Here is a 26,770-nt window from a genome sequence, read left to right on the forward strand (position 1 = left end):
TCTACTCTTTGAATTCCACTCACTTGCAAGCAATTCATCACATTCAGTATAAGTATTCCACCACTCTCTGCCGAAATATTTGAGTGATGACTTGGAAAACGTCCAAAGGAGCACTGGCCATATCTCTCCAAATTATTAAAATGAACACAATTTACAAATGTTTTACTTGGCCTCCCTTGATTAAACGCTGTCAACTATATGCGTCAGGTGGTTTTCGTCCATTGCGAGTTCGGAGTCTCATAGCTTACATTGCCTCTTACCACCATTGTAAATAACATAAAGAATAAGCGAGTTTTTGATGGAACGTTTTAAACGCACATTTATTTCAACGATGTGTAATCTGAACAATACACTATGATTTTCAATTTTAATATTTTTACTCGGTCACAAAAACGCCGTTTTTGAGACCTAGGGAAATATTTTCCTTCCTATATACGGACCTCCAATCCGGTAAATAACATATATAGACATATCATTCCGCAGATTTACAATACAAAGATATTGTCTGCATGAGTTTGTGTTTCAGAAACTTACCATGTTGAACCATGCATGCTATGTGATGTGATATACCATTAGTTTATATATTCCAAGTTACTATTTACAACCAATAATAATACATGCACAACTTTCTATAAAATTAAATTCTGGTACAGACAAACGAGTTTTGTCAATCTATTAAAATACGGTCCTTCAATATACATGCATACACAAATACGACTTTCTACCTGAACATGCAGACAACAAACGACAGCTGTTAACACAAAAATATAAAGGCCGATCTACACGATGCGATTAGTCGTATACGATTCTTATCCTGACGTATGAAAAAGATTGGTAACGTCACTCTGTCTGTTCATCAGTTTATAAGGAAATTTAAAATGTGACATCTTTACACGCATTTATTCGAATACATACGCCAGCATACGAATCGTATGCGACTAATCGCATCGTGTAGATCGGCCTTAAAGAAACTCGTCGGTGAAGTGTTCAGACAAATCAAATTGCCTTCAACCCACCACAAATGTTAGCCATTGTTTTTCTAAACTTCTTACAGTATATGTAAACAACAAGTTTTCTGGAAAATTCTTTTAAATTTAAAGAGGCGTGTTTAAGCAGTCGTTGTGCCGTCCATATTCATTAGCTAAATACAGCCTGTTCTTCACTAGAATAATTTATTAGCGCGATGCATCTGGTTCGTGAAAAATTGTCCATGCAATGAAAATAATTCACGCTACCTCGACGGTAATTTTCGCGTCGCGCATATAAATTCGCCTAGTGGAAACAGACGTAAAATTCCCACTTTATGATATCGGACCTCTAATAGTAGCCCACTATGAGCTTTATTTTACATTATCAAAAACTCGTGACAAGTTTTCGACATCGCGCGATGCGATCTTTTTCTCCAAATTTCTGAAAAACCTCGACTGCTTCCAAGAGCATACCTTTACGTTCAGCGTTGCTTGAATATAATGACTTAGGAAGGTGACTGCTGGCCAACATCAACGCATTTCCTCGATCTTTCTCTGCTGAAAAACTGCATTCTGAATCAGTTTCTAAAATGTGATAAATAATCGAGTAAATACGAGAGATGCAAATTAAGATTATTGCAACTGTGCGCAATAGTATTTTCATTACAAGACGCACGCAGCTGTGTGTACGTACTTTGTGGTTTTTCTCCAACGCTTCCACATGGTTGCTGCATGATACTTCTCTGTAATAATCTTTGTGTTTCCATAGGATTTGCTTCAGCCATCAGTCTACATGCTGCTTGGTACATGAACACCTGAAATATGAGGATAATTATTGCATTTACTCAAATGAGCGAAAGAAATGAGCTTGCCGAATTTAAATTCGAAGAGTTTCGTTTCCGATACTCCAAGATTGGAAAACTGGTTTGGTAGCTACATACTATATGCACTTTTGAACTTTAACAATATCACTTGATTGGCATTCTTATTGTCACATTGAAAAATTCCACAGATGAACTGCTGTCGTAAATGAGAACTCCTAGTAGGAAAAACTTTCTAGAATTACAAACCTTGGAAATAGCGTCCGGGATATAGGAAGAAACGTTCTGTAAACTTCTCAAATCTTTGTTAAAACCATTCAATCTGCTAACCACAGGTGAAATTTGGTTGCCAGCGAGTTTTTCTTTCTCCCAAATTTCAGCGCGGGTCGAAAGAAGCCAATCACAACAAAGCAAGTGCATCAACTAAAAATAAAAAAAAAACAGTATTGAACGTTACGCTGCTTGTCACCTTGAACGCCTTGTGCTGCTTGAAAATACTGTCAAGAGAATATTTTTAACTAAATTCACTTATCGGGTTCCTGAGGTCTTACAACATCTAAAACGCCAGTTTCTAATTTACTTACTTTGAGTAAATCATTCTGAGGATAAAGAGATGAAAACGCGAGACTTTCTTTTAAAAGAGCTCCACCTTTGTCACAATACTCGACAATCTCATGAATACCATCAAGACCCTTGCCAGTATTCTCTAACATGCGTGATCGCGCACGAAATGCCATCAACAGAGCTGCACCAAGTGGATCACTACATTTAAAATATTAAAACTAAAAGTAAATCACCATCCATAGACCTATTCAGGCACTGGATGGATAGGTCGAGAACATCTAAGCAATGAGTATTTGCATACAAGCATCTCTTTATCAATGCGAGCTCAATTAGAAAGCAAGACTACGGTTTATTACGCCAGTCATTATAGAACTTGCGAAGGAGAAACACAAGAAAAATATCTTTATATCATGTACATATGATTCCTAAGAACAATTATTGTAAGATGCAATCATCTGGCTGTTGTATTCTTTTCTAAGGAATATAATATTCTGTATACTTACTCATTATTTTCAATTTCATCTGGGATATTTTCAATAATCTTGTATTGTTGTTGGGCATTATCAATGTCTCCCAGCAACCAATACGCAGCAACTTTACCCAATGCAGCCCACCAACATCCGACAAGGTCAGGTTCTTCAGACGGCCATGTTTTTATGTCACCAAACACTTTCACGTTTCTAAATGGATTATCAAAATTATTATATATGACATATTATACACGTCACAAAGATAAGAATATATAGAAAATTTTGAAAATTTTCGGGGAGGAATATTTCAACGTTTTAACTTCGTAAAACTTTCAAGTGTACTAACTTAAGCTCACCTGTTGATACCAGATTTTCTGGAGTTACTAACGCATTCTGTCATTGTATGTAATAAATCAAGCGCACGATTACTGCCTGAATTTCCCTCAGGATTCCAAGTATTGGCAATATACTCATTGTGATCTTTTGACAACAGCAAAGCTGACATCGCTTGTTCCAGTAAAAATTCACAAAACTTTTGAGTAACAGTCGCTAGTGGTTTGTTATCTAACAGAGAGAAAATAAATACTGAACAATTATTAAAGAAAGAATATAGTACGCGTGAATAAGATGCGAAAAAGGCAGGCCTGCATAATACAGCGAGGGATAGTATAGCTATATACTGATTTTGAAGAATCAGCTAACCGTTGATTCTTGAACTACTCCAGATGTGCGTCTCTCTCTTGCAACTCCACTCTCCACTGACAAAGAAACGATGACCAACAGGAGTGAACAACCACCAGCATGAATACGGTAATGTCAAACTTCGACCATGACACAATTTGCGAGCGCGACTTAGGAAATATCGCTGAAATGTGAAAAAAAAGTTGATATAATTCTAATTCGTTCTACAAATATTTTGCGATAGTCCAGTACACTGAATGGTCTTAAAATGCCACAAATAAATAAGTCGATACGTACTGCAATGAACTTCAAATTCTTAGGAAATGTTGACCTAAACTGTATTGCACAATCGATGTATATATCAACTCGGATTTCTTCATCCAGACTGCTATCAGCCATATCCGCCATATTAACAGCACTAAGAGCAACAACTGCAGCCAAACATGAATTGCTGGGAACATGCCCTGTTAAAAAATAATCAACAAGTTAACGTATTGAATAATTAGGTAAAATAAACGGTTATGATAGCAGAATTATGTGCACTTGTGTGTGAAGATAATGTGATATGCTTTAATAGTGGCATTAAGGTGGTTATTTGGGTACAAAAACTACAAGAAATATGTACATGCATGATACCTGTGACATGGAGCTGATGAAGTTGATGGTAAACCAAAGCAGCTTGTTTGGCGGATTCCTGGCGATAATCTAAATCTTTTTTATCAATGCTTCGTAATGAAAACCATTGTGCAGTTTTAGCCGTCAACCATCTTGTGACTAACAGACGGTGAACAATTTGTCTGAAAGTATTCCATAACAGACTAGATGTCATATCTAAGCGAGATGTAGGAAGTGGTCGACCCAATATTTCAAGACATCTTCCAAGAACTTTGCTACTCTCAATATATTCACCCTAGAAGAAATATAATCTTTGTTTAAACTACGACCTAAACCAGGGCATCCGTTGTGAGAAACCCTTGATCCATGCAAGGCCTCACGCCACAGTGTCTAATTTCGCCTGAAGAATCCGTTTCTTTTAGCAACCTAAAACCTGACACTGCACGCTGGCCATTTTAAACTGTCGGGACTAATATAGTATACGATATTCATCGGTAATCATTTGCCTGCATGATGATCGCTTTGCATTCGCCTAGTGGAGAACAAAAACTTAAGATGCACCTACCTTTTGTAGAGTCAGGTCTGCTCGTCGTCTGAAGGCCCAGTATTTTCCTGCAATCTTAGAATCGGGTCGTAACGATGGTTCGCCGAAAACAAACAACTTCAGAAATATAAATAAGATTGCAAATAATCTGAAAAACAGACAAAGCAAGTAGGTAAAATACGAAAACTTCGACTGGTATGGCATCTCCAATGAATCTGCCGCCAAAAGAAGACGTCCATTATGTTCAGTTGATCCGCTACTTCGTGTCATGAAATCTGCAAGAGATGGAGAAGAATGCATCTTCTGTCACACACATTAAGAAGTTCATTGAAAACACTCTTCATGCACACCCCTCATGAGTAACAACTTATGGCAGAGAATATTCTGGTTGGCTAATAGGCCCTAACAACTAGAAATAACATGGGTAACAAGAAAATTGGAACAAAATACAGTTCAAATTCATTGTCAGAATAATTATCAAATAATTAGTTCACATTAGTTCGTGCAAAGCTTTTTGGTCACGGCTACGTATTAGAAACATCATTCTGGTTAGGGGAATGGATGGAGTAAAAACTAAAAAGCAATACAAAACATCTTACCTTGCTGCCATGAGAAAATGAAGTTGAAGGGATCAAAAATGAAGAAGGACATCATGAAAACGCACATGGCGAGGCGAGTTCTATCAAACATCGGAACATTTTCTGTCCGCAATGAATCGTCAGGCGACGAGGGGCAACTAGAGCTGCTGCCTGGAGACGTCAGATCCATTAAACTTTCAGGTGTTAGAGGATCGGGAAGCCCTTCAACTGAGCTAACAGACTCTGTATCATCTCCCTTCATACAGTTCAACATACCTTAAGAAATGTCAAAGATGTTATAGACAATGATTATTTATTGTTTAATATTGGCAAGATCAGGGAACATGATCTTGAACAACTTGAGATATAAAAAAGTGTAGTTTAGAAATATGCTACAAACCCATTTGTTGCAGTTTTATTTTGAATGATGCATTTTCTTGTCTCAGACGACTGTTGCTATTTCGTAACTGTCGAATATGGTCAATGGCCTTTTTTAATACACCAGATTTTTGAATCTAAATGTCCATGTAATAGAATTGTTTCAATTATATTGTATAGCAACTATCTTCACAATATTTATAATGTTTAAAACATATTAAAAGTTTTAGCCAATGAAGCGGATGTGTTAGGTGGCTGAGAAGCATGGTGGAAACTTGTGGTACCATGGCCAAAACCATACAGTTTTTAAATTTGTTGTTGAGGTAACTACATCATCTTAATGTGATATTGGACACCTGGGAATTGGCTGGCAAAACTCAACACAGAGAGAGACCTTTCCGGCCAGACGTCAGACGGCATAATTATGGCTTCTTAGGATTAATGAAACACTTTACCTTGGCATCTGAACCAAAAAGAAGGTTTTTTAGATCTTTAATCTTGTCATTGATACTAGTTCTGTACTTCTTTTCAATAGCATTATGTGCCCGGTGTCTTTCAACTCTTGGTGCTCCAACAGTACCATTGCTCACTGCCGAGACCACTGGTTGCAGATGCTGAGGATCAATCACTAGTTTGATTTGAGGTTGGGCAGAAGTTGTCTGGGGATTCAATATTACAGGTATCTACAAGTTTAGATTATAGTTTCACTATGTAAAAACATTACACAAATATACACATAGCATGGAGAGTGTAATATGGGGATAGATGGGGATACCACAATATGAGAAACATGATCCACTGCACTGGAATGTGAATTTTTGACAAATGAGTTTCATTGTGAAGATCACATACCTGAGGTTGTGCAATTGTATACTGTTGTGATACAGGAGGTGATATGACTTGGGTAGTTGAATGGCTAAAAAAAAGTCAATACTAATTATTAATACCCCAAGAGCATCTACTTTTAACTGCTAGGGTGAGTATGAAGCATCTATATAGTGTTGGCTACAAGGAGTATGGTTGCCAAAAAGCATTTACGACCACCTTGCTGTCCGACAAATGGTGGTGTAATGGCATATAGTGTGGATAAGGGTTAATTATATAATTATACACTGGAATTTATAAACTTTCTTATATGTTCATCTTTAGAAGCTTGCTCTGCAGTGCACCTGAATCACATGACTAGCTTCAATTATTTCTCTTATAATTACAAGAAGAAAGAAAAAATTGTATCAGTACCTAGGTATCATCAAAAGATTTGGAGGATTTAGGCTCGACTCTTCAGCAGATGTTGGATAAATTGGATAAATTTGCAAAGTAGGTGCAGGTTGAGGTGAAATAACAAGCTTTTGGGATGGTGCAGAAATTGCAGGTTGAATTGGGACAGTCTGTGAGATGGGATTAGGAACAACAAACTGGGTTTGTTCTGGTAACTGGGAATTGCTTGTTTTAGGTGGACAACTTGAAGGCTTGATCACACTTGGAAGTGGATTTATGGGTCTTTTTAATAATTCTCTTAGTGTTGATTTTCCTCCTGGTTCTTCTTTGACATTTGATATTGAAGAGACATCACGAATCAGCAAATTTGGCACACTCTGGGAGCTTGTAGATGGATTGGATGGTAGGATTAGAGGTGCTGCTGGCGGCAAATTTTCAAAAGAACTGGGATTTTCAAAAGGTGTAATGTTGATATCCATAAACATATTTTCCAAATCTGGTGGAAAATCAATTCCTATAATAAAAAATAAAAAGGTATTAATGAAAAATATTAGTTGAAAATCATAAAACGAGACAATAATATAGACATGTTATAATTTGTCCAAAACTACATGACTAATTCATAAGTTATTTTATGAAAACAGGACTGAGGAATATTGTTATGCAAAAAATTTTTTTTTTCAACTTGGGCTTGTTATGTATTTAGTACATGACATTTACAATTAGTTTGTTGTTGGTATGGCATAGTTCTACTAGGCATATACACTATCCCAAATTACATTCTGAAAGGATCTATATGATACTGCATGACAGGAAACACAGGTGACAATTTCACGGCTCAAACATTATTCAAATACATATATGCTTAACTATGTATTTGCCTGATTAATCATAGAAAACAAGGCAAATCCACAGGATCCTAATTTGTGTGGGTGTATTTTGAACCTACAGAAACTAATTATCTATTGTTTTGATTTCGGCTCCAAAAATATCCAAAATAAGTAGAGAAAAAGTTCAACATTGACTGACTATGACTAAAAAGTAAAAAATCTTCCATAATATATAACAAACTTACTAAAATTGGTTCACAATGTTCATATTGCACCTCTTAGTGCAAATTAGCTGAGAAGGTGTTTTCCCTAATTAGTATTTACAAATGTGCTAAGACATCGCAACACACTGAACTACTAGCAATATATAAATCGGAGGGGAATATTTGTGGTTGTTGATTTCATCTTCATGAACATTAATATTCTGTTTTAGACCCAGTATTACAGCCTACTACAGCTCCATGGCCCAACATGGATAAAACCTCATAACAATTGGAATATGATTCTCATGCAGCTGCATATTGTAAATGATGATTCTGCCTTTGCCAGAAATGAAAAATTTGTATTGGAATTTTATTCTTCTACTTTATATTAACAATTATATTTTGGTATATCCAGTTCATAGCACTTTTCAAGTGTCAGTTGGAATTGCAGTATACGGTATGTACTATACAGTAGCCATAATTGTTCAAACTGTTCAATGCAAGTACTGTACAGTAGTGTACGTACGGTATGACAGATGTACCTATGCAATAAACTAGGAAACGAGCGGATTGCTCTTTTACGTCAGTCTTAAAAAGTAAACTATTAAAATAAAACAAACATTACAGTAACAAAAAATATAACCTGAAAATATCAATTATGGTAACATATTAAAATATTTGAAAGAGCTGTAAATTTAATATACTGACTTTATATTGCAAAAGGTTCCTGTTTGTAGTCGATTATATAGTCTGTACTTACCATCAAGTCCAAAAAAACCATCAAGTCCAAATTCATTGTCGTTTGGTAAGCTCGAACGTTCACCAATTTCATCTTTTACGCTTTCCATTTTGAAAGGGAATTAACCAAGTTTGAGAAAGCAACAACAAATTTATATCAACTGGCAGCCATGTTCAATGATATTTTTACTACATCAGGAAAAAAATCCACCAATCAGAGAGCTATATTCTCTCGTATGATGTGACGTGTTCGAAGAACGTAAAATATCGTAAAATGTCGTAAAATATCGTAAAAAATTCGGTCTACTATCGTAAAATATCGTAAGGTTGTTGTCATAACAACGAAATGGCACATCAAAATGGCGAAAGTTTCCTTTTATAACAACCTGATTTATAGACAAATTTCTTTGCTCTATGTTAAAAATCGTATTGTAGCAAGAATATAGAGTAAAAGTAGAATTCTTAAAGGTACAGTATTATATTCAGTGGTATTGCTAATACATGATTTTCCCAAGGTATTTTACCCCACAAGGCCCACATGAAATGGTGGTAGTGAGTAGTCTAGTGGAAAAATTATCAATATATTATTATAGACAAGTAGATTATTATACAGAATTGACAAGTAGTGGGTGATATGCAACACCTTAATTCTTCAATTCACTTATGCCCACTTTCTGCACAGTACATGATATTGAGTTAATTCACATAAATAAAGTATTATATATAAATTATGATTTTGAAATTCTCTACCCTTTACAAACTTAAGAGGATATCTTATTCTAGCACTTGGAACTTATTTACTGTACATTAGGTGAGTGACTGAAGAGTAGCAAGACATTTGAATACTTGGAAAATCGTAAAGAATTTATAATTACATCGCACACCATAACTGTGATAATTAAATATACTTCAAAAACGAGATATAACGGTTGCAAAGCCTTTTGGTACAATTAAGTCAGGCAATGCTAATAGAATATTCTATGTTTGCATGACTATAGCTCTATTCTCCCCTGGCTTCCAAAATGCACAGTAGGAGCCATAGTAAAAATAATAATCATATTAATGAATGCTATTTTTGTGAGTATATAAGTACTGTGAACAAAACTTGAAGCAGTTTAAATAGAGCATGCTGGTCAATGCATATTGTCTCGTGTGCCGCCTACATGTGAGTGCATCATTGCAAAGGCCTCGCAAATTTGGATTATTTTTTTATCACGCGCGGAAATGTTTTTTGCCACATTTTGGCCTAGAATAGTACTGAACAACTTCTGCTCGCACACAACAAAATTTTCTTCAAAACTGATTAACTTAACTTAAGTCAATTAACCAGAACTCTGTATTTCACCCTTTACAACCTTTTTCTACAACTGACTTGTGAACTGCATCCTCCTGGCACTGCCTGAGATGAAATGAAACGCTGCGTGCGCAGTTTCGATCGCACAAAGTCGTTAAAGGTGAACTATATCCGATCCAAGCACCTAACATTTTGCAACCTTTCAAATTTGATCATTTAAATCAAAGCTCTTTTCTCTTCTTATTGCATGTGGCTCATTGCCTAGTCCTCGATGAAAAGATAGTCAACACTTCATGCGGGGTTTTCCTTGATTGGTATCAGCGATGTACCGCTGTGCACTTACTGTTTCTTTGGTTTCCTGTGGAAGTGTGATGTAATAGTGTGATAATAGTGGTTTCGGAAAGGATAATTTATATATTGAGAATTTAAAGTGCGTCACAAAGGCGTTAAAAAACCAAGTTGTCTGCGAGGTGTACCTCACTCCAAGCACATATTTCACCGTGCACATATGTGAAGCATTTAGCAATAATGATAGAACTACATTGATTGACAAAGTCATATAAAATAAGTGGTTTTAAGTTACTCGCCGTAATTATAACATGACGAATTAAAATGACGCCACGGTATTTCGAGAACACTGCATCTCATTAATGCTGGGAAGCAGAGCGAATACCCTGGAAACGAGGTTGGTTCAGTATCTTCCTGAAATATAAATAAAACCAACTTATCGATGTTCCAAACTCGGCCTTTGCAAATTGTCACGAGTGTATAATTTATTTGATGAAATAAAGGAAGAAACATTCTCGAAAAAACAACATCTTATAAACTCATGATATATATGAGTTTTATAAAATAACACAATTTGCGGTGATATTTCGACTTTATTTAAAAGTCACTCCCAAACAAATCTTTGATAAAGTTGAAATAACACCGCAAATTGTTTTTTTTTATTTTTTTAGTTTACAAGATCAGATGTTGATGGAGCATGTTTCTTCCTGTAGTTAAACAATATAGCATAATAAATAACATATTTGTGTTTTTCTTCATACAAAAACATGCAGCACGCACTCTGTTTGTCATACTGAGGTTAAGTATTTCTTTGCACTTCTAGGTTAATTCAGGTATACTGTAAATAACATGGCGTCTGTGGCTCGTCTACCATCTCTGTCAGGTGTGGGTGGTCATGTGACACAACAAGTTTTAAATCAACTGCCATCGCCACCTAAACTTGGTGTCATGGTAACCAAGAAAAGATCAAACACCAAAGGAAAACGGGATTTAGCAAAGGATGAAAACTCCACTAACGCAAAAATAGATACGGAAAGGTATTTTGACTGCGTTGACATAGCGGAGTGGTGAACGAGTCGATCAGGATTAGCGGGGTGTCGTGTAATTTTAAAAGTTTTTTTCAGTGCTTAACTGACCGCGCACAGAATATTCTAAGATTAATACAACATTACTTCTCTATCCATACCGCTACAATCGCATTCTTAACCTAAATATACTTCTATATAGTTCATGCATATTCATTTAGAATTAAGCAAAGTAAACCAATATTGTTTTACATTGATGTGCAGATAATGCATGATTTGATTACAGTTCTTCAGATCATGCATGCAACATCTAAACATTATACTCAATGGCAATGATTTTTAATAGCTGCGATTTCTCTCAATATAATACAGATACCGAAATTCCTACATGCATAACCTGTGCTTGGATATGTTGAAAGATGGCTTTCATCATTCGTTCTGTGAATTATTTAATTTATTGAAAAAAGAGAAAGAAGAACAAGAGAGGTTAGGCCCAGACTCTGGTTTGCAGGATCAACCTTTAGTTCAAGATCAACCACAGAAACTTGAACAAATGAAAGTGCATTTGACGGAAGCTGAGGCTGCAAAACGCAGAGGTAGGTTTGTTTTTATCTGGTATACAACTTGTGAAATTATTGGAAAGATAGATTGATTGTCAAGCTATGGACTCAATTGAGAAACCGCGCGTTATTTACACTTTGTTAGTTATCGCCATCGTGAAATATTAAGGTATAGGTCATTTTTGCCTCTATTTTACGCCTAGCTGATTCACTTTATTCTCCTGAGGCCAATGTGACTCGAGGAACACGCCCAGTTTTCAATACGTTCCAGGTTTTAATAAAATTATTTCAACCTGTATATTTACCATTAGATTTTAACCAAATCTGCCCTAAGTTTGCAAACCTGCATGAATGCTCATCATTTCTGTATTTGCGCTGGACCATGCATTAGGTGAATATGCGAACTTCTGAATGAACTTTAGAGCATTTGCATGGCAAGGGCCCTGAAAAACGAAAACTTCTTGGAAAACGTCTATTTCCAAGTAAAGGAACTTACCATCGTCATATTCTAGGTAAAATGGACGCAGTTTACAGTTGTTATCTGAAGCTAGCAACGTATTTTGAAAAGCATGATGACATTTCATTTTCCAATCATTTTTACAAACTGTGTTTGGAGGCAAGTATTAAAGTTCGAGGTGATGGAAGACGAAAGGAAGCCGAGGCTAACTTCAATATGGGTGTGGCTTTTGAGAAACAAGGTTTGCTTCTAATTTCTTGTTTCCCTTTTCCAAACCTCTCTTCATGTGTGCGTGCATGGAACTAGAGTGTTGGATGGGTTGATAATTGTCATCACTACGGACTGTGCACATAGAAAGTAGATGCCATTGACGATTATTTTATGCGCTGTATTTAAATTTAACAGTTCGTTTTTAGTCTGTATCGGATAATTATCACTGTTTATCATAAAAAATTGTGCAACATTAGGCCGGGATACCGATTATATTGATTTTTACTTTTGATAGGATATTACGTTAAAGCAATGGAGTGCTTTGAGAATTTCTATTCTTTGACTAATGGCCGTTTATGGAAAATGGAAGACAGTGACAGGACTCTCTTTTCATTGGCGTGTGAAAGTCTTCAAAGTGTCTACACTACATTATCAACAAAGGTATAGTATAAGAATATAAGAATATAGGTATTTTTCCTTATGTGCTTCCATGCACGTCCCGTGAAAACAAGGCTAGTCAGTTTTTCTACTTGAAGAATTTAAAAATCCTCTTATTTTCGTGTAATCAAATTAAACAAAATTATTTGAAATTCGGTGGGAAAAAATCTGTCTAGCCTCGTTTTTGCGTAAACTATGGCAGGCCTCCAATTGGCCCGTGCAGTGTTACAGTATAGGTCTTATATTTTTTATTGATGTATTACAAAATTTTAGGTAAAAGACTTAGATTCTTCGGAAAGTATCGATTACCTTTTGAAAGCTTACAAAGTTTCCAAAGAAGGTACGTTTGAATCCAATCTTTCAGTATTGCGTGTAACACAAGTGAATACTAAACTTTCGTATTCAAGCATGCGCAGCGTCTTTGATTGTCTACATGATTCTCTGCCAAAATTTATATTCATAAGATTCTTCATAAGGCCTCATTTACAATTGGTCAGCGTTTGAACGATTTCTTACATTGTTAGTAATATGCCGGTGCATGACGCTTCATCCAAGTCAAAATTACCCATTCGTCATAAATTTTACAGTGAAAACCGAATGGTGGATTGATTGATCTTAGATGTAGTGCAACAGTTCATAGTGTTAGTGTTCACTCACGTGATGTAGTTTTGCCTCTCCATAGGTGATAATATTCAGAAACGGGGTGACGCAAGTTACATACTTGGCTGTGCCTATCTGGACAACGCTGACCCCAAAACCGCTTTACTGGTATATATTTTTGTCTTGCTATAGTAATTGCAAGGTCATCATAAAACACTGAAGCATTTATTAAAACATCTCCTTATTATTCTGTTCAGTATTACAACGAATATTTAAATCTATGTCAAGAAAGTGATGATCTAACTGGAATGGGTAAAGCACACCGAGCATTGGCTAAATCTTATGAAAAGCAAGTATAAATTAAATGTTCATCCTCCACAGTATCTTCGGCCATGCACGATAGTATAACAAGAGCAGATTAATGACACATGAGAAAAAACTAAACTTGCAAAACTAAGAATGAAGTAATTTAGAATAAACTGAATTGATGAATCCAGTGTATTTGCAAAGTGTTCACTATTAACGTTTGTCATTCCTCCAAATGATCAAAACCGTCTTTTTCATCTTTCAGACAAATGGACATCGATTCTGCCGTAAAAAATTTGGAATCTTTTGTGGAACTGTCTGAGAAATCTGGTGATTTTAGAGAACAACAGAGAGCATGTTCCGCCATTGGCGAAATGCTAAACACCTTGGTAAAACTATGTCTTTACTAAACTAAACTTTTTTGCATATTATTGTAAAGCGTCCAGAGGCACTCCGGTTAGATTCCAGTGTACATTTACCCTTCCTCCGTCACTCTCCGAATAGTCGTTATTACCTAATGTTTAAAAACAGGCAAAGTTTCAAGTAATTTTATCTTTAGTTAGTTTTATTAATTTTATTAGATCTGAGTTCCTTATCCTTATTGTCGAAATTTTTAGGGCAAATACGAAGAATCATCAAGGTACATTGAAAAAGCTTATAAGCTAACCAAGAAAATACAGGAAGAAGAAAACAAGGAGTTGGTTCGTACAGAGTATGGCATTGTTATTGCCAACTTAGTCATGTTTGGTCATAGTCAAGCAATGAACACTACCAGTCCGCAGTATATTGATCAACTGTTAAATTGGAAACAAACCCGGAAAAATGTCTTTGCTGCATCTGTATCGATTCCGAGGAACTTTTCTTTGGAGAAGGTGGTTGACTATCATGGAAGTGACGAAGATATTAATATTCAACAAGATTCTCAACAGAAGCGCAATGAAAACGAGACAGGTGATGACGTCATAGAGAACGAACATACAAGAGCTGAAATCACCGAGTAAAACTTTCTCTACAGTCGGTTATTGCTTCCTCATCTTTTGATTTTATTAAATTATATTTATGTTGGGTAGAAGTGAACTTTGTAAATATAAAAACATCTAAACCAAGCTGAATTATGTATGACATGCTTTTACATATAATTATAAAGAAATTATGTTAAATCGCTAAAGAAGATCGAACTACTTGTAAAACTGCATGCCTTGTAAATGCTGCGTCATTCTCCCCCGCGTATAAACTATTAACTGTGGTATAAACTATATCAAATTTCTGAATAATAACTATGTGTACTATTTACAAATCCTCGTATGCCTTTCGAATGGCGGACTGTCAACGGTCTTTTCCACAAGGAAGAGTACTGGGACCGATACTTTTCCTTTTAGTTTTAATGATTGATTTACTGTCATAGTGTCATACGGAGGTCAAGTGGTTAAGATTACAATATTTGCCGTACAACGCTCTTGGTCCTGTTTATCTGCTAAACAAATCACTAAAAATGTCAATCGATTTCACTGAATCAGCAAGTAAACTCGCTGAAAATATTATTTTTGTAAGCAGTTACAGTCAGCCGAGTTTGATTTTGGTGGTCTGATTTATGTTCAGTTGCGTTAATAATGCAAATAATTGTGACCTACCCTCGGCCACAGACTGAATGAATGGCCTTGGTTCCTCCTTGACAATTCGTGACCACCGTCGTATCCATGATCTCAAAGACAAAAAGAGTAGTGCGATTAATTTAACTTTACGGTTGGAGTAATCGAGTTGGTCTTCTTATATTATTTTTACTGTCAATCTGGTAAATTCTAAAACCTTTAGCAGCGATGAGCTGGTCGCCACTAAATCACGCGCATGACTCGGCATTTACACGCAGTTATGATGATGCAAAATTTCGTGACAAATATAGTATCATGATGCAGAGAAATGACAGAGATGCACCATCATTGCAACGCTTGCATTTCCCTGCTTATAAGAATTTTCTTTGCTTTATTGGCTGGTACCGTTTTTTGGGATCACGAACAATTCAGTAAAATGCGTAATCTGTAAACTTCTTTCTTATTCTCCATTTAGTGAACGATTAGTGAAAAACATATTATTTTAAATATTACAGGGGTATAAATTATGATATGCAAAACGTTATTGCGCACTTTTCATATTTTTGCTGTGTCATTTTCAGAATGCTAACGTCATGCTACTCACTTACCCCCGTTTGGTGGTGTGGGACAATGCGAGTGGCCGTTTTTAGCAAATAATTTGTTAATAATATTGCAGTTCTGCTGTGTATTACATTGTTAATATGCAATACGCCAATTTTGAAATTGGAAAATCTTCGTTTTGGACTTGCTTTTCTTGGTTTTCTACGCTGGACGTAACTGAATATCAAAAGCTCTTTGCCTCTCTCCCCTAGTTGTTTCAGTTTTTGTCACCATGACCACAGAATACCTTACAGAAGTGGAACTCCTGTACTTTTTTCGTAAGTGTGATTCGTCATGATTCGTCACTTAGCAAGTGCATTTTTTTTAGGTAGTCACCCCCCTGCCAATACTAAAAATGCGCTAATTTTAGACATTGGCAGGGGGGTGACTGCCTCAAAAAAATGCACTTGCTAAGTGACGAATCATGACGAATCACACTTACGAAAAAATAGTATAGAGTTCCACTTCTGGTAGGTATTCTGTGCCATGACGCAGGAAAATTTGCAGTCATCCTGAAGACGACAACAATGACACTGCAAAATTTAGGAGCATGACACAGTGAAAATGTAGAATAACCAGTGGCCCCCTATATAAAGAGCTGTGCTGGGTTTGTTGTTTTATTCGTTTGAAACGAGAGCAAGAGAAGAGAGAAGGAATTAAAATGTCTGTGACAGTGAAGACGTATTTCAATTTTAGTAAATGCAGTGACCCCGAGATTCGTCGTTTCTCTATCGATACAGACGCATCGACCAGCTACGATTATTTAGTCGAGAAGATAAAGTCTGTGTATCCTAATTTGAAGAGAGAAGACCTTCAACTATTTTGGAAAGGTAGGCACTAGACGATTGTTAGTTACGAATCGTATCATATTTCGAATTATGTGATTATTATGTTTTGTTGTGTGGAGTGTGTTTAAAGTTGTTAATATTTTCCAGACGAGGAAAATGAATACGTTTTGTTCTCAAGTGATGATGAACTAATCGACGCATTGACACACCATGATGGGGGATTTTTCAGAGTTTATATCAAAGGTAAAAAAATTAATAATTTGCAAAGTTCTGACTATTTGGTACAATCATTTAAAGCTGGAAGGAAAGGCGGGCCAATGCATTTGAGGCACTCTATAGTTTCAGTTGGCTATGCCAAATCCTAATTATTGTTAAATATAGTAACGTCATGACAATTTCTGGGTCTGTTAAATATGAAAATTAAAATTTCATCTTGTCTATATCATATTATAGTGGTGTCAAAGAGTAGGCCAGATCCAGATGTGAGCAGTGGTGATCAGGTTCATGCACTGGTTACTTGTGATGGCTGTGAGGGTAAAGTTGTTGGATCAAGATTCAAATGTTCAGTTTGTCCAGATTATGACCTCTGTGGTACTTGTGAAAGTAAAGGTCTTCATGCTCATCATCGCATGATAAGAATACGCAATCCTGACCCATCCTGTTTCATTCCACCTTGTCCCCCATGGTTCATGCCATGGATGCATCGTGGTAGAGGAGGTATGGGTCCCAGAGGAGGTATGGGTCCCAGAGGAGGTATGGGTCCCAGAGGAGGTATGGGTCCAAGAGGTGGATGTGGACCAAGACCTGGTAGTCCTTCCCGTGGAGGTCGTGGTGGATGGGGTTGCCCTAGATTCCCTGGAAATTCAGGCACTGGGCAGAGACCAGGTCAATCTGGAGAAGGCCAAGCATTTTTCCATCAGTTTGGTGAGGCACTCAACTCTTTCCTTGGCCCATTTGGTGTTGACGTTCATACATATGTTGAAAACAGTGAAGGTAAGTCAACTGCCTTACATAACTGATTGTTGTTATTTTGGTGAATTATTTGTCTTGGACTGGTTAACCAAAGTGTGCTATAGGAGTTAAACAATTTCAACTGGCTATTACAAGGTTATTTCCTCATTTTAGGTGGTTGTGGACAACATGAAGGTGGCAAATCACCAGCTACTGGACAAGGAGAAACATCAAAAACAAGAGACAAGGATGGTGATGAACCAATGGTAAATAGTTATATTCAGCTTATCTTAGATGCCAAAAATCCTTGAGGTTTCAAAAGCCCCTAGCTTTGAAACATCAAGATGCTTTTTGTCTCTTTCAGGAAATTCTTATACAATACAATATTGGAGTCTAGTTATTTAAAAATGCTATCACACATTGATTCCTGCTAACAATCTTTCCAGTTGTAATAACTTTATGCATTTGTTCTTAGGATGAAGCAGCTGGTTCACCGCATGATGGTGACCATACTTACGTTGTTGTGGATGATGAAACAGCTCATGATGGTGAAAACCCTGAGCCTCAAGATCGCTTAGCGAACGCGCTTTCCTATATGAAAAGTATGGGTTTTGACGATGAAGGTGGATGGCTCACTCAACTGCTGAAGGCCAAAGATTTTGATATTAATAAAGTCCTTGATGCCATTCAACACCCAGAAAAGAAAGCATAACCGATGAGCTAATGGAACTTTTTATTTCAAAATTATTTCAAAAGTTAGTGGGTACAGTGCTAGATTTTTAGTATTAATGTAATAAATAATATTCAAGCAATGTTTGAAACAAATATTAATATTGGTAGCAGCAGATGATGGATAGAAGAAAATATGTTGGTGTCATAATTATATGGTGCTGGTAAAATGGGGATTCTAGTCTGATTGCAGAGGTTTAAAATAAGCAAAACACTTCTTTAACGTTTCGACCTAAGGCCTTCCTTAGGGGAGTTTATAGAACGTTCTTACACAAACTCTCATGACAAAGACCCTTAGATTGAAACGTCAAAAAATGTTTTTGTTTTAGGCAGTCGTTATACCACATTTGATGCTAGTTGTACCTGCAACATACCAAACATAGGTTATATGTTATAACTAAAGTATAAGTTATATGTGCAACATACGGAACATAGGTGATGTTCTAGTAGCCTACAGCTAGTGTACATCCACCAGCTTTTTAATAATCGTGGATTACAATGCGTATTTAGGATGTCTCATCATCGTAATGCTTGCTGCATGTATATGTAATCAGTGTGTTGCAAAAAAATTTAAAAATGTAGAAAAAAATAATTGTAATTTGTATTATTTGGAGAATTATATAAATATATTTGAAAATCGTAGTCATGTGTATTTCATACAAGTTTAATTATCAAAGACAAAGTAACTGTTAAAGTATGCCACATCTTTTTAATAGATGAACTGGATTAACTAAAGTCCTACTCATGCAAAAAACATGCAAGACTCTCCGGAGACCCGGTCCATGAGATGTGAGAAATATCGTAGTAACGACCTTATCATCTGTAGGGTTGCGTATACACGTAATTGTCATTTTTGAAAACAAACTGACATGTACAACAGTTATTCGTAATAAATATATTTATTGAAACACAATGTAATCACAAAATTCCAATGAATTGGACAAGATTACCGCCATTTAAGTTATTTCGTTGCGGGCAAATATTATGATCTGAAGTTTTATTTCCGTCAATGCTGTTGTTACTGAATGGTTTTCAACGCATTTTGTTGAGTCCGATGAAGATGAAGTTTTATCGCTTTGGTTTATTGAGAGAGTATTCATTTCCAGGTCCCCGCAAATTGCTCGAGTTGAACTGAATTTCGAGGAACAGTCCTCCCAGGTTCCTAGGTGTGATTCGTCATCCGTCGTGTCTTCTTCAGAATAATGAAATGATTTTCTTTTCAAATTAACGCTGCTATCTGAACTCAAAGAATAGTCTGAATCACTTTCGAAAGAATAGTTTGAGTCTGAAAAAGATGATAAGGAACCCTTCCTAGGTGGCGTTTGTTGCTTTTTCTTCCTCCTCGCTTCGTTCTCGTTGCTCTGAGAAGGCTTGCATTTTGTATTTTGCTCTACGACTACGGTACTTTGATTATCGCGCGAAAAGTTTGCGTTTAACCAATCAGGAGAGCGCGATTGTGAGCTGGCGTTGTTAGACGTTTTACTTGATCGTGAGGAACATTTCCTACTGCATCCTTGGAGACGGCTTTCGTCTTCATTAACATTGGTATTCTTGTGTTTCGCCGTTAGTTTCGCCGAACTCTCGGAATATCTTTTCTTGTCCAAAGGTTTGCCACTACTAATACCTCTCTCCTTTTTTTTTTCACTTTCACTCCATTCTTGCTCTCTTTTACAAATGCATTTTGCTGCTTCATTTCAATTTTGCTGGAAAGCAATTTCGCTTGTTCATTAGTCGTAATTTTATCCCATTCTTTATGACTAATATTATGGTCAAAATTATCTTCTGTTTCATCATTGCTTGTTAGTTTCCCATCCTCCGTCTTAAACAGGCGGGAAAGTTTACCAATAAAAGAATTACGTTTCTTATTTGGCTTTTTTACTTCCGTTTCATCCTGTACTGCATGTGAAGGTAACTCCTCGTAGGAATACTGTCTACGAGGTATGCAGTGATTTGGTCTGCGAATTTTTAAACTATTTGACTTTACAACTTCATTCCTTCTACCATTCCTAGTAGTTTTTCCTGAAAAACTTCGATTGTTATCTAATCTTGCTTCTCTTTTTCCTGTACACTTTCCTGCATAATTCATTTTTTTCGTTTTCAATGCTCTCTCCTTTTCCTTCCCGTTTTGATTTCTTAAATTCTGTCTTTTCGATGAATATTCTCTTGATGAGATGTAACGTTTCTCTTCCGTCGCTCTCTTCTTTGAAGAATAAGCACTTTTGGGGGGGCCCTGTGGCTCTTTATCCTGAGGAAGTGGTTTAAGAGTTGACAACTCTTTTCTAAGCTTTAAAGGGACGACGTAATTATACAAACCATTAATAAAGGTAAGTCTTTGCTCTTCGACTAAAAGATCCAAACTTTTCTTTATGGCTGTCATTGGCGGTATAACAACGCTATCAAAACTACTGCACAATCTGCTTACAATGCATTCAAAGTTAGAAGCGATTTGACATTCGTTGAGTCCTTTCACTATCTCGCATAATGTATCAGAAATAGATAAAAATTGCGACTGCAATATCTGCTTCATCTTCACCTCTGAGATTTCACCTATAAAAATAGGATGTCAATGACAATGTAAGACTATATTAAAGGCAGAGTAAATATTTTCATGTGTGTATTTTCATTTATTTAACTGGCCGGAAAGTATTTGATTGTTATAATGACCTTCTAGAATGTTAACCAACATTCTATGTTGTTACTGAGCTCTTGAAAGAAATACTTCGTACTATTCTTTTTTTCTTTTGATATGCTGGGAGGCAAATTAAAAATGCTGTTATTCGTTAATCAGTATAAAAAGCGAACAAACATAAAATGAAATTGCAGTACTGCGGCTTACATTACCGCCTACGATTCCAGAGGGGTTTTAGAGTTCCAATTAAGGATTTTTAATATAGGAATAGGAATAAGGAATAGAGACTCGTGTAACCCAAGACAGCGGGCTACAGTTGCAAGAGCCCAACATTTTGCGTCATCGAAACTCATAGACATAGATATGATATTTGTTTTCTCTACGACAGTGCAACTTGTAAACTATTTTATTTGATGAATCATCTGTTTATAATCTTCGAGATTGTTGCTGCTATTTAGGATATCTTACATAACTTTAAACATGATATAACCCAAGCTATATTTATAAAACTGGGATGAATGCTAATAAACAGACGATATAGACTGCGTGTTTACAATCGATATATATATCCGGTCATTTAGACTAAGAAGGAAGTCATTATACGTACAGCTATTCTAGCGTGATTATATTTGTGTCAATTCACTCATGGGGTAAAAGAACCTTACGATCGCAGATATAAAACGTGTAGTTTTGGTCAATAAACCTACTGCATGCATGCACTGTAGAAATCTGTATGAAAATATATGCCAATAATATGGTAAGCAACCCGTGCGTCGAATTCATTTCAAACAAACGAAGAATTTCTCTTCTTTATTGATATTGGTCTACTAATTTATTAAAATCAGATAATTTAAGAAGCTGATTTATTCGGATGCAAAAAGCAGAACGTGCTGCACACGGCGACAAATACTTGGTCGGTTCACCTCGAAATATTAAGTACCATTGAATCACTGTGAGGAATAAAATCCTACATCCGGCGCGGCGGCGCCCAATCATGCATTATATACGAGTATAACTCGTGATATAGTAGAATTTTTTTCATAGACGCATTCTATCGTTGACCTCGGTCAATATTTTTTAAAGCGCGTCGACGTGGTTGCTGGTAACAAGAACGCTATACTGATCTATAAACATGGGATGGAAGAAGATTGAAAACATGATTCAAACGTCAGGTGATTGGAGCAATTTTGTGAGAAAAATTCCCAACACAACTCCTGAAGATGCAATGCGTTTCGTTTTCGCGCACCCGAAGGAAGAGATAACTTTCTTTTTCTATGTTCGAAATACAGTCAATTTAGAAACACCACTAGCAAACGAACACGGTCCTTTTGAAACAGGAATGGCAGTATTCTTTAAAGGCCAGCCGTCTATTACCAGTTCTTGGCAATGTGATATATACGAGAAAAAGCCGATTGCTACAATCTATATCAATCCCTTGAGCAATCAGCAATTTCTTGATATCAAAAATTACGTGCTAGCAAAGATGACTCCATCCCCAGCGATTGATGTGGTTTGTATCTTTGCTGGTAATTTTGTCACCGACACTCGTCCAATGCTCCGAGCCCACAACAATCCGCACGCCACAGCCCAGTTCAACTCGAACATTCAGATGGTACTTGATTCAGGATACATAAAACAACTTCAGAACCAAGGTAAGCTTTCCACTGTCCATACACTGATGATGGTTGTCGTGCCGTGATTATATAAAAAGGATCTATTGAAACATTCCAAAACATTCTGTTTTTTAAGGTATAACTGTTTTACTGACCATCATGGCTGGTCACACTCAAACAGGTTGGTCGCAATTCGCAGATCAATCTACAGCCCAAAGTTTCGTGGATTATCTCAAAACGGAAGTTGTCACACTCTATGGTTTGGATGGAATTGATATTGATGACGAATATAGCATCGGCACCATTCATAATGATTCGTTGGCCATGGTTACAACCCTAATGAAACAAGCCATGCCTAACAAACTGATCACAAAAGCGTTGTATGATGATCATGTTTACTTCAACACCGATTGGAATGGCCATCATCTGGGTCTAAATCTGGATTACGGTTGGGAAATGACTTATTACGACGGCGATATCAATTCTCGACTACATTTACACTGGCAAAGGAATGAGTAAATCGCAGTTGTGTATCGGTTTTTCTGCTGAAGACCAATTTTCAAAGAAGTGGCAGTATACTTCCTCACAGGCATCAGAGGTGATTCGTGAGAAGTATGGAGGTGGAATGATGTTCAACTTTGAACACCAGCCCAGGAGCATCAAGTTGATGAAAACAGTGGTTAATGCTATGTGTGGACCTGGTAGCTGGAAAACTATTGGTTCTATACGTCGACGTCGATGTTCTATACTTTAACTATACAAATTATATGACTTTAAGCAATGAAAGTAGAGCTGAATGTAATTTCGTTAACTATAGTCTATATTCATATTCTTTGCTAATCACAAGATTTAAATCCAATGTAATCATAGGCTATACGTATAGTGTAGCTCAGTTGCTGGTTGACTTTTCTTTGAAGAAATTAATCCTGCACGGAACGGCTTTGAACGGCTTCTCCGTATATAAGGGAAACTATACATGCTTATACCGCCTGCTCACCTGCTTCTGTAAGTTATAACTTATAAGTGTACGATCCTTGTACGTAAACCCCCGAGGGGGAGGTTTATTTATACTTTAGTCATTATACCTCTGCGTGTTCTAGTCATTATACCTCCTCTGTGTGTATCTAGTTGCAATTCGACTTACAAAGTCGTTTGACGTAAACGGACGTAGTAAAGATTAAATGTATTTAATAGATGGCTAATGATGCCTCAGTTTAGGACGGAATAAAACTGGACCAATTAAGTGATCGACGTACAGCTAACATGAGCAATGTATATCATGGTCAGATGATGGCTACCATTGCGATTCCATGAGAAAAATGTGTATATAGTTCACTCGAGTAGTTTGTATAAGAGTTACCTGGTCAAGAGCGAGGTCAAGAGACTATACCTATAACCATGAAGAAAAACCTTAAATCTTCTATTTCGTATGTATAGTGTATGCAGCCCTCTCCCAGTTACATGATTTCGTGACATGAGTTTGAACTTGCCTGACATAATGTCCGTCACTGGTACTATGCAATGTGCTATAAAGATGTATAGTCATTTCGATATACAGTATACATGTCATGTATGGTTGCGCGGTTTTTTCTACCAAACTATGCAGGTTTTGATTTCCGTCGACAGAAAAATTAATTGTGAAAACATAAATCACAATTTATACACGAATAATTACAAAATTATAATCAGAAGAGAAAATTTGCACATCAATATTTGCGAATTATGCACCTGGCTTGCTTTGAATGTAAAACATGCAAACTGCCTAAGCTGGTCGCTAGATGAGCCTAGATTCGAATTTCTATGCTACATTTAATCATTTAAGCCTGTGCCTAACGGCAACAACTGGCAACGTCCCACTTGATCACAAAATAAGTCTTTTTATGAATACTACCTGAGCACGGCCAGTTGAAAACACTGTTTATAGTTTAGTAATATAATACACTATATGTTGACATACAGTGAAAAATTGTGTTGATGTAAGTGATGCACAAATACGAGGTGAGCTAGTGCATGTGCACCTTCTCGTTTGCCTGTTTACTGTTTTTAAAATATTTATGATCAAAATAGATGCATGTCATCGCTAATCTTATTCTTACCCCTTTTCCGTTTATCAAACCTGATGCACTTTAAATCGGCGTTTGACAGTATTTACTAACAGGGATTAGTCTAGCCATGCTCTCAAATTTTTTCTATTTCTGTTTTTATGTTAGAAATGAAGTAAAATACGCTGACTTACCAAAATCTTTGATAAGGAAGCCAGAGGGCGGTTTTAACATCCTTCCGACCCAGGCATGTTCTATTGTATCCATATCTTCCGTTGATCCATGAATTAACAATGTGAAAGGAGAAAGACAACCAACAAATTGTATATCGTCAACAGCATCTTGTAATTGTACACTGATACTCTGTTTATTACACTGCTTGAAATCTTCAAACACCTTTTCAAACTTCTTGCTGCTAAAGCGACGAAGGTTTGTTGTGGGAACATCGGATATGGGACTCAGGATGACCACCAAGGTTCGGGGCAGCATTGAACGAGGTTTTGACGGAGAGGCTTGATTTTCTGATGCCATTATCACTTGTTAAAAACATTTATTATCAAAACACGCTGTCACAACATTCCAACCAAGGCTTCTTCTAATATAAGTGGACCGTCTTTGCATAAAAACTGAAGTCATTCCATGTATCTTGTATAATGCTACTCTTCCGTTACGTGTATTGCTACTAGCCAAATAAATCGTTCCGAAATCATTAACAAACAATATAGCATAGAAACGGTGTTGTTCGTCATTTAAATATGTAATGATATGCAGGAGAGGTTTTACATGATAAGGGAAAGGGTAGCTCAAGGATTAGCAAGATAATAAGGTAATAAGTGCCACATAATTATTTAAGACAGCTCAACGCACCAGCCGATATTTCACATAAAATCATCTTTCCAGCATCCACAATGTGTATTATAATTACAGAATGCACGTTCCTACTATGAGGATATTAAACCAATTGCGTAACTATATTAAATTTGCTCCTATTTCACTTGACCCAAAGAACACTATCGATTAATTAACATGACGTCGTCGGCGGTTCCTCAATATAGTCTGTGCATGTAAGTAGTTCACGCATCGAGGTATATTCCCATAACTTTATTGGCTTAGAAATCTTGTCTTAATATAAATACGACTTACGTAAGTCAGAATGGAAACGGTGCGTCTACCAGCCGAGAACTGAAATTAGGATTTTCAGCAAGGAATGCATTTTTATATTGGGACGATTGAAATCAAATATAATGCAGTCTACTAGTTATCATCACTAGCTAATTGTATAAACACGATTGACATAATGCAATTAAATATAAAGCCAGTTTTCAAATAACGAATTTTTCGCTTGAATCAATTTGATTCAGTTTAATCTCGTCCAGTTTGCAGTAATTCCGAGTATTAAAAGCAATCAGAATCAGTGCTAATATTCAGACCATCCTATAGTTATATTATTTTTAGCAGTTTGCTAAATCCTTGGTCTGTATTTGTCTTAATCAGGGCTTCTGCTTAATCTGGAGCTTAATAGCAGTTATGATCACAATAGTTCATGAAAAAACTTGAGTGGTGCATAAAATACTTGTTTGCATTGATTTATCCCACTGCAAAGATATTTTAAAACCACACCACAAGAGCACAGCTGTTTAAGAAATTTTAGAAACTTTGTGGTTTAGAAAAGTGAAGCCAACTAGCAGAAATTAAAGCCCCGCACAGACGAGCAAGTTTTCCTTGACAAGTTTTCCTTGACAAGTTTTATTTGCCCGTGTGTACGCACGAAAATTGACAATTTTTCCTTGACAAGGAGCCTTGTTCAAAAGCTAGTCATGCCAGCTTTTCAACAAGGAAAAATGTTCGTGTGTACGGCCGTCAAGGAAAACTTGACAAGGAAATGCGCAGTAGGCTACTGCGCATCAATATATTCATCAATATATTTACGTACTTCAGTAATGCGGACTCGTAAAACTTGCCAAGAAAAATTTTTTTACGTACACACGAACAAATAAAACTTGTCAAGGAAAACTTGTCAAGGAAAACTTGTTCGTCGTACAC

General features: G+C 36.5%; 4 protein-coding genes across 5 annotated transcripts; 2 read left to right on the top strand and 2 right to left on the bottom strand.

Moving 5' to 3' along the window:
• Nucleotides 1-304: 304 nt before the first annotated feature.
• LOC114521299 (sterol regulatory element-binding protein 1-like) lies at nucleotides 305-8,792 on the bottom strand. The gene is made up of 16 exons (XM_028541684.1): nucleotides 8,631-8,792; nucleotides 6,859-7,351; nucleotides 6,472-6,535; nucleotides 6,075-6,302; nucleotides 5,642-5,756; nucleotides 5,263-5,517; nucleotides 4,685-4,938; nucleotides 4,141-4,414; nucleotides 3,802-3,968; nucleotides 3,526-3,688; nucleotides 3,180-3,387; nucleotides 2,857-3,033; nucleotides 2,374-2,551; nucleotides 2,039-2,212; nucleotides 1,663-1,783; nucleotides 305-1,553 (listed from the first exon to the last, which is right to left on the bottom strand). The coding sequence occupies exons 1-16, from the start codon at nucleotides 8,716-8,718 to the stop codon at nucleotides 1,354-1,356; spliced, it is 3,159 nt and encodes a 1,052-aa protein (XP_028397485.1). The 5' UTR covers nucleotides 8,719-8,792; the 3' UTR covers nucleotides 305-1,353.
• LOC114521300 (tetratricopeptide repeat protein 29-like) lies at nucleotides 7,930-15,422 on the top strand. 2 transcript variants are annotated; one of them, XM_028541686.1, is made up of 10 exons: nucleotides 7,930-8,327; nucleotides 11,014-11,227; nucleotides 11,588-11,811; nucleotides 12,288-12,473; nucleotides 12,738-12,883; nucleotides 13,154-13,220; nucleotides 13,563-13,648; nucleotides 13,738-13,829; nucleotides 14,052-14,175; nucleotides 14,404-15,422. In XM_028541686.1, exons 2-10 carry the CDS (start codon nucleotides 11,040-11,042, stop codon nucleotides 14,785-14,787), a joined length of 1,497 nt encoding a protein of 498 aa, XP_028397487.1. In that variant the 5' UTR covers nucleotides 7,930-8,327; nucleotides 11,014-11,039; the 3' UTR covers nucleotides 14,788-15,422. The 2 variants fall into 2 exon arrangements, with proteins under 2 accessions (XP_028397487.1, XP_028397486.1); XM_028541685.1 differs by lacking the exon at nucleotides 7,930-8,327 and adding an exon at nucleotides 8,974-9,076.
• A 1,014-nt stretch (nucleotides 15,423-16,436) lies between these two features.
• Nucleotides 16,437-19,074, top strand: LOC114521360 (sequestosome-1-like). Its single transcript, XM_028541776.1, has 5 exons — nucleotides 16,437-16,805; nucleotides 16,911-17,006; nucleotides 17,217-17,756; nucleotides 17,889-17,980; nucleotides 18,190-19,074. Exons 1-5 carry the CDS (start codon nucleotides 16,637-16,639, stop codon nucleotides 18,424-18,426), a joined length of 1,134 nt encoding a protein of 377 aa, XP_028397577.1. The 5' UTR covers nucleotides 16,437-16,636; the 3' UTR covers nucleotides 18,427-19,074.
• A 387-nt stretch (nucleotides 19,075-19,461) lies between these two features.
• Nucleotides 19,462-26,021, bottom strand: LOC114521361. The gene is made up of 2 exons (XM_028541777.1): nucleotides 24,922-26,021; nucleotides 19,462-20,990 (listed from the first exon to the last, which is right to left on the bottom strand). The coding sequence occupies exons 1-2, from the start codon at nucleotides 25,256-25,258 to the stop codon at nucleotides 20,008-20,010; spliced, it is 1,320 nt and encodes a 439-aa protein (XP_028397578.1). The 5' UTR covers nucleotides 25,259-26,021; the 3' UTR covers nucleotides 19,462-20,007.
• Nucleotides 26,022-26,770: the final 749 nt, after the last annotated feature.

Source organism: Dendronephthya gigantea, unplaced genomic scaffold (assembly GCF_004324835.1).
Source record: "Dendronephthya gigantea isolate DGI-Jeju-01 unplaced genomic scaffold, DenGig_1.0 000020F, whole genome shotgun sequence".
In the NCBI taxonomy this organism is placed as follows: domain Eukaryota; kingdom Metazoa; phylum Cnidaria; class Anthozoa; order Malacalcyonacea; family Nephtheidae; genus Dendronephthya; species Dendronephthya gigantea.

What these genes read in the sequence shown, in the direction of transcription:
- LOC114521299 (XM_028541684.1), bottom strand. Translation starts at nt 8,718, where the DNA reads ATGGAAAGCGTAAAAGATGAAATTGGTGAACGTTCGAGCTTACCAAAC. An exon ending in AGAATTTGAAGTTCATTGCA is followed by an intron (nt 3,689 to 3,801) that starts GTACGTATCGAC and finishes TTCACATTTCAG; the next exon opens with CGATATTTCCTAAGTCGCGC. An exon ending in TCCCGGACGCTATTTCCAAG is followed by an intron (nt 1,784 to 2,038) that starts GTTTGTAATTCT and finishes CTCATATTTCAG; the next exon opens with GTGTTCATGTACCAAGCAGC.
- LOC114521300 (XM_028541686.1), top strand. Translation starts at nt 11,040, where the DNA reads ATGGCGTCTGTGGCTCGTCTACCATCTCTGTCAGGTGTGGGTGGTCAT. An exon ending in TGTGGCTTTTGAGAAACAAG is followed by an intron (nt 12,474 to 12,737) that starts GTTTGCTTCTAA and finishes TACTTTTGATAG; the next exon opens with GATATTACGTTAAAGCAATG. An exon ending in TTGGCTAAATCTTATGAAAA is followed by an intron (nt 13,830 to 14,051) that starts GCAAGTATAAAT and finishes TTCATCTTTCAG; the next exon opens with ACAAATGGACATCGATTCTG.
- LOC114521360 (XM_028541776.1), top strand. Translation starts at nt 16,637, where the DNA reads ATGTCTGTGACAGTGAAGACGTATTTCAATTTTAGTAAATGCAGTGAC. An exon ending in TTTCAGAGTTTATATCAAAG is followed by an intron (nt 17,007 to 17,216) that starts GTAAAAAAATTA and finishes ATCATATTATAG; the next exon opens with TGGTGTCAAAGAGTAGGCCA. An exon ending in AGGATGGTGATGAACCAATG is followed by an intron (nt 17,981 to 18,189) that starts GTAAATAGTTAT and finishes ATTTGTTCTTAG; the next exon opens with GATGAAGCAGCTGGTTCACC.
- LOC114521361 (XM_028541777.1), bottom strand. Translation starts at nt 25,258, where the DNA reads ATGGCATCAGAAAATCAAGCCTCTCCGTCAAAACCTCGTTCAATGCTG. An exon ending in CTTCCTTATCAAAGATTTTG is followed by an intron (nt 20,991 to 24,921) that starts GTAAGTCAGCGT and finishes CTATTTTTATAG; the next exon opens with GTGAAATCTCAGAGGTGAAG.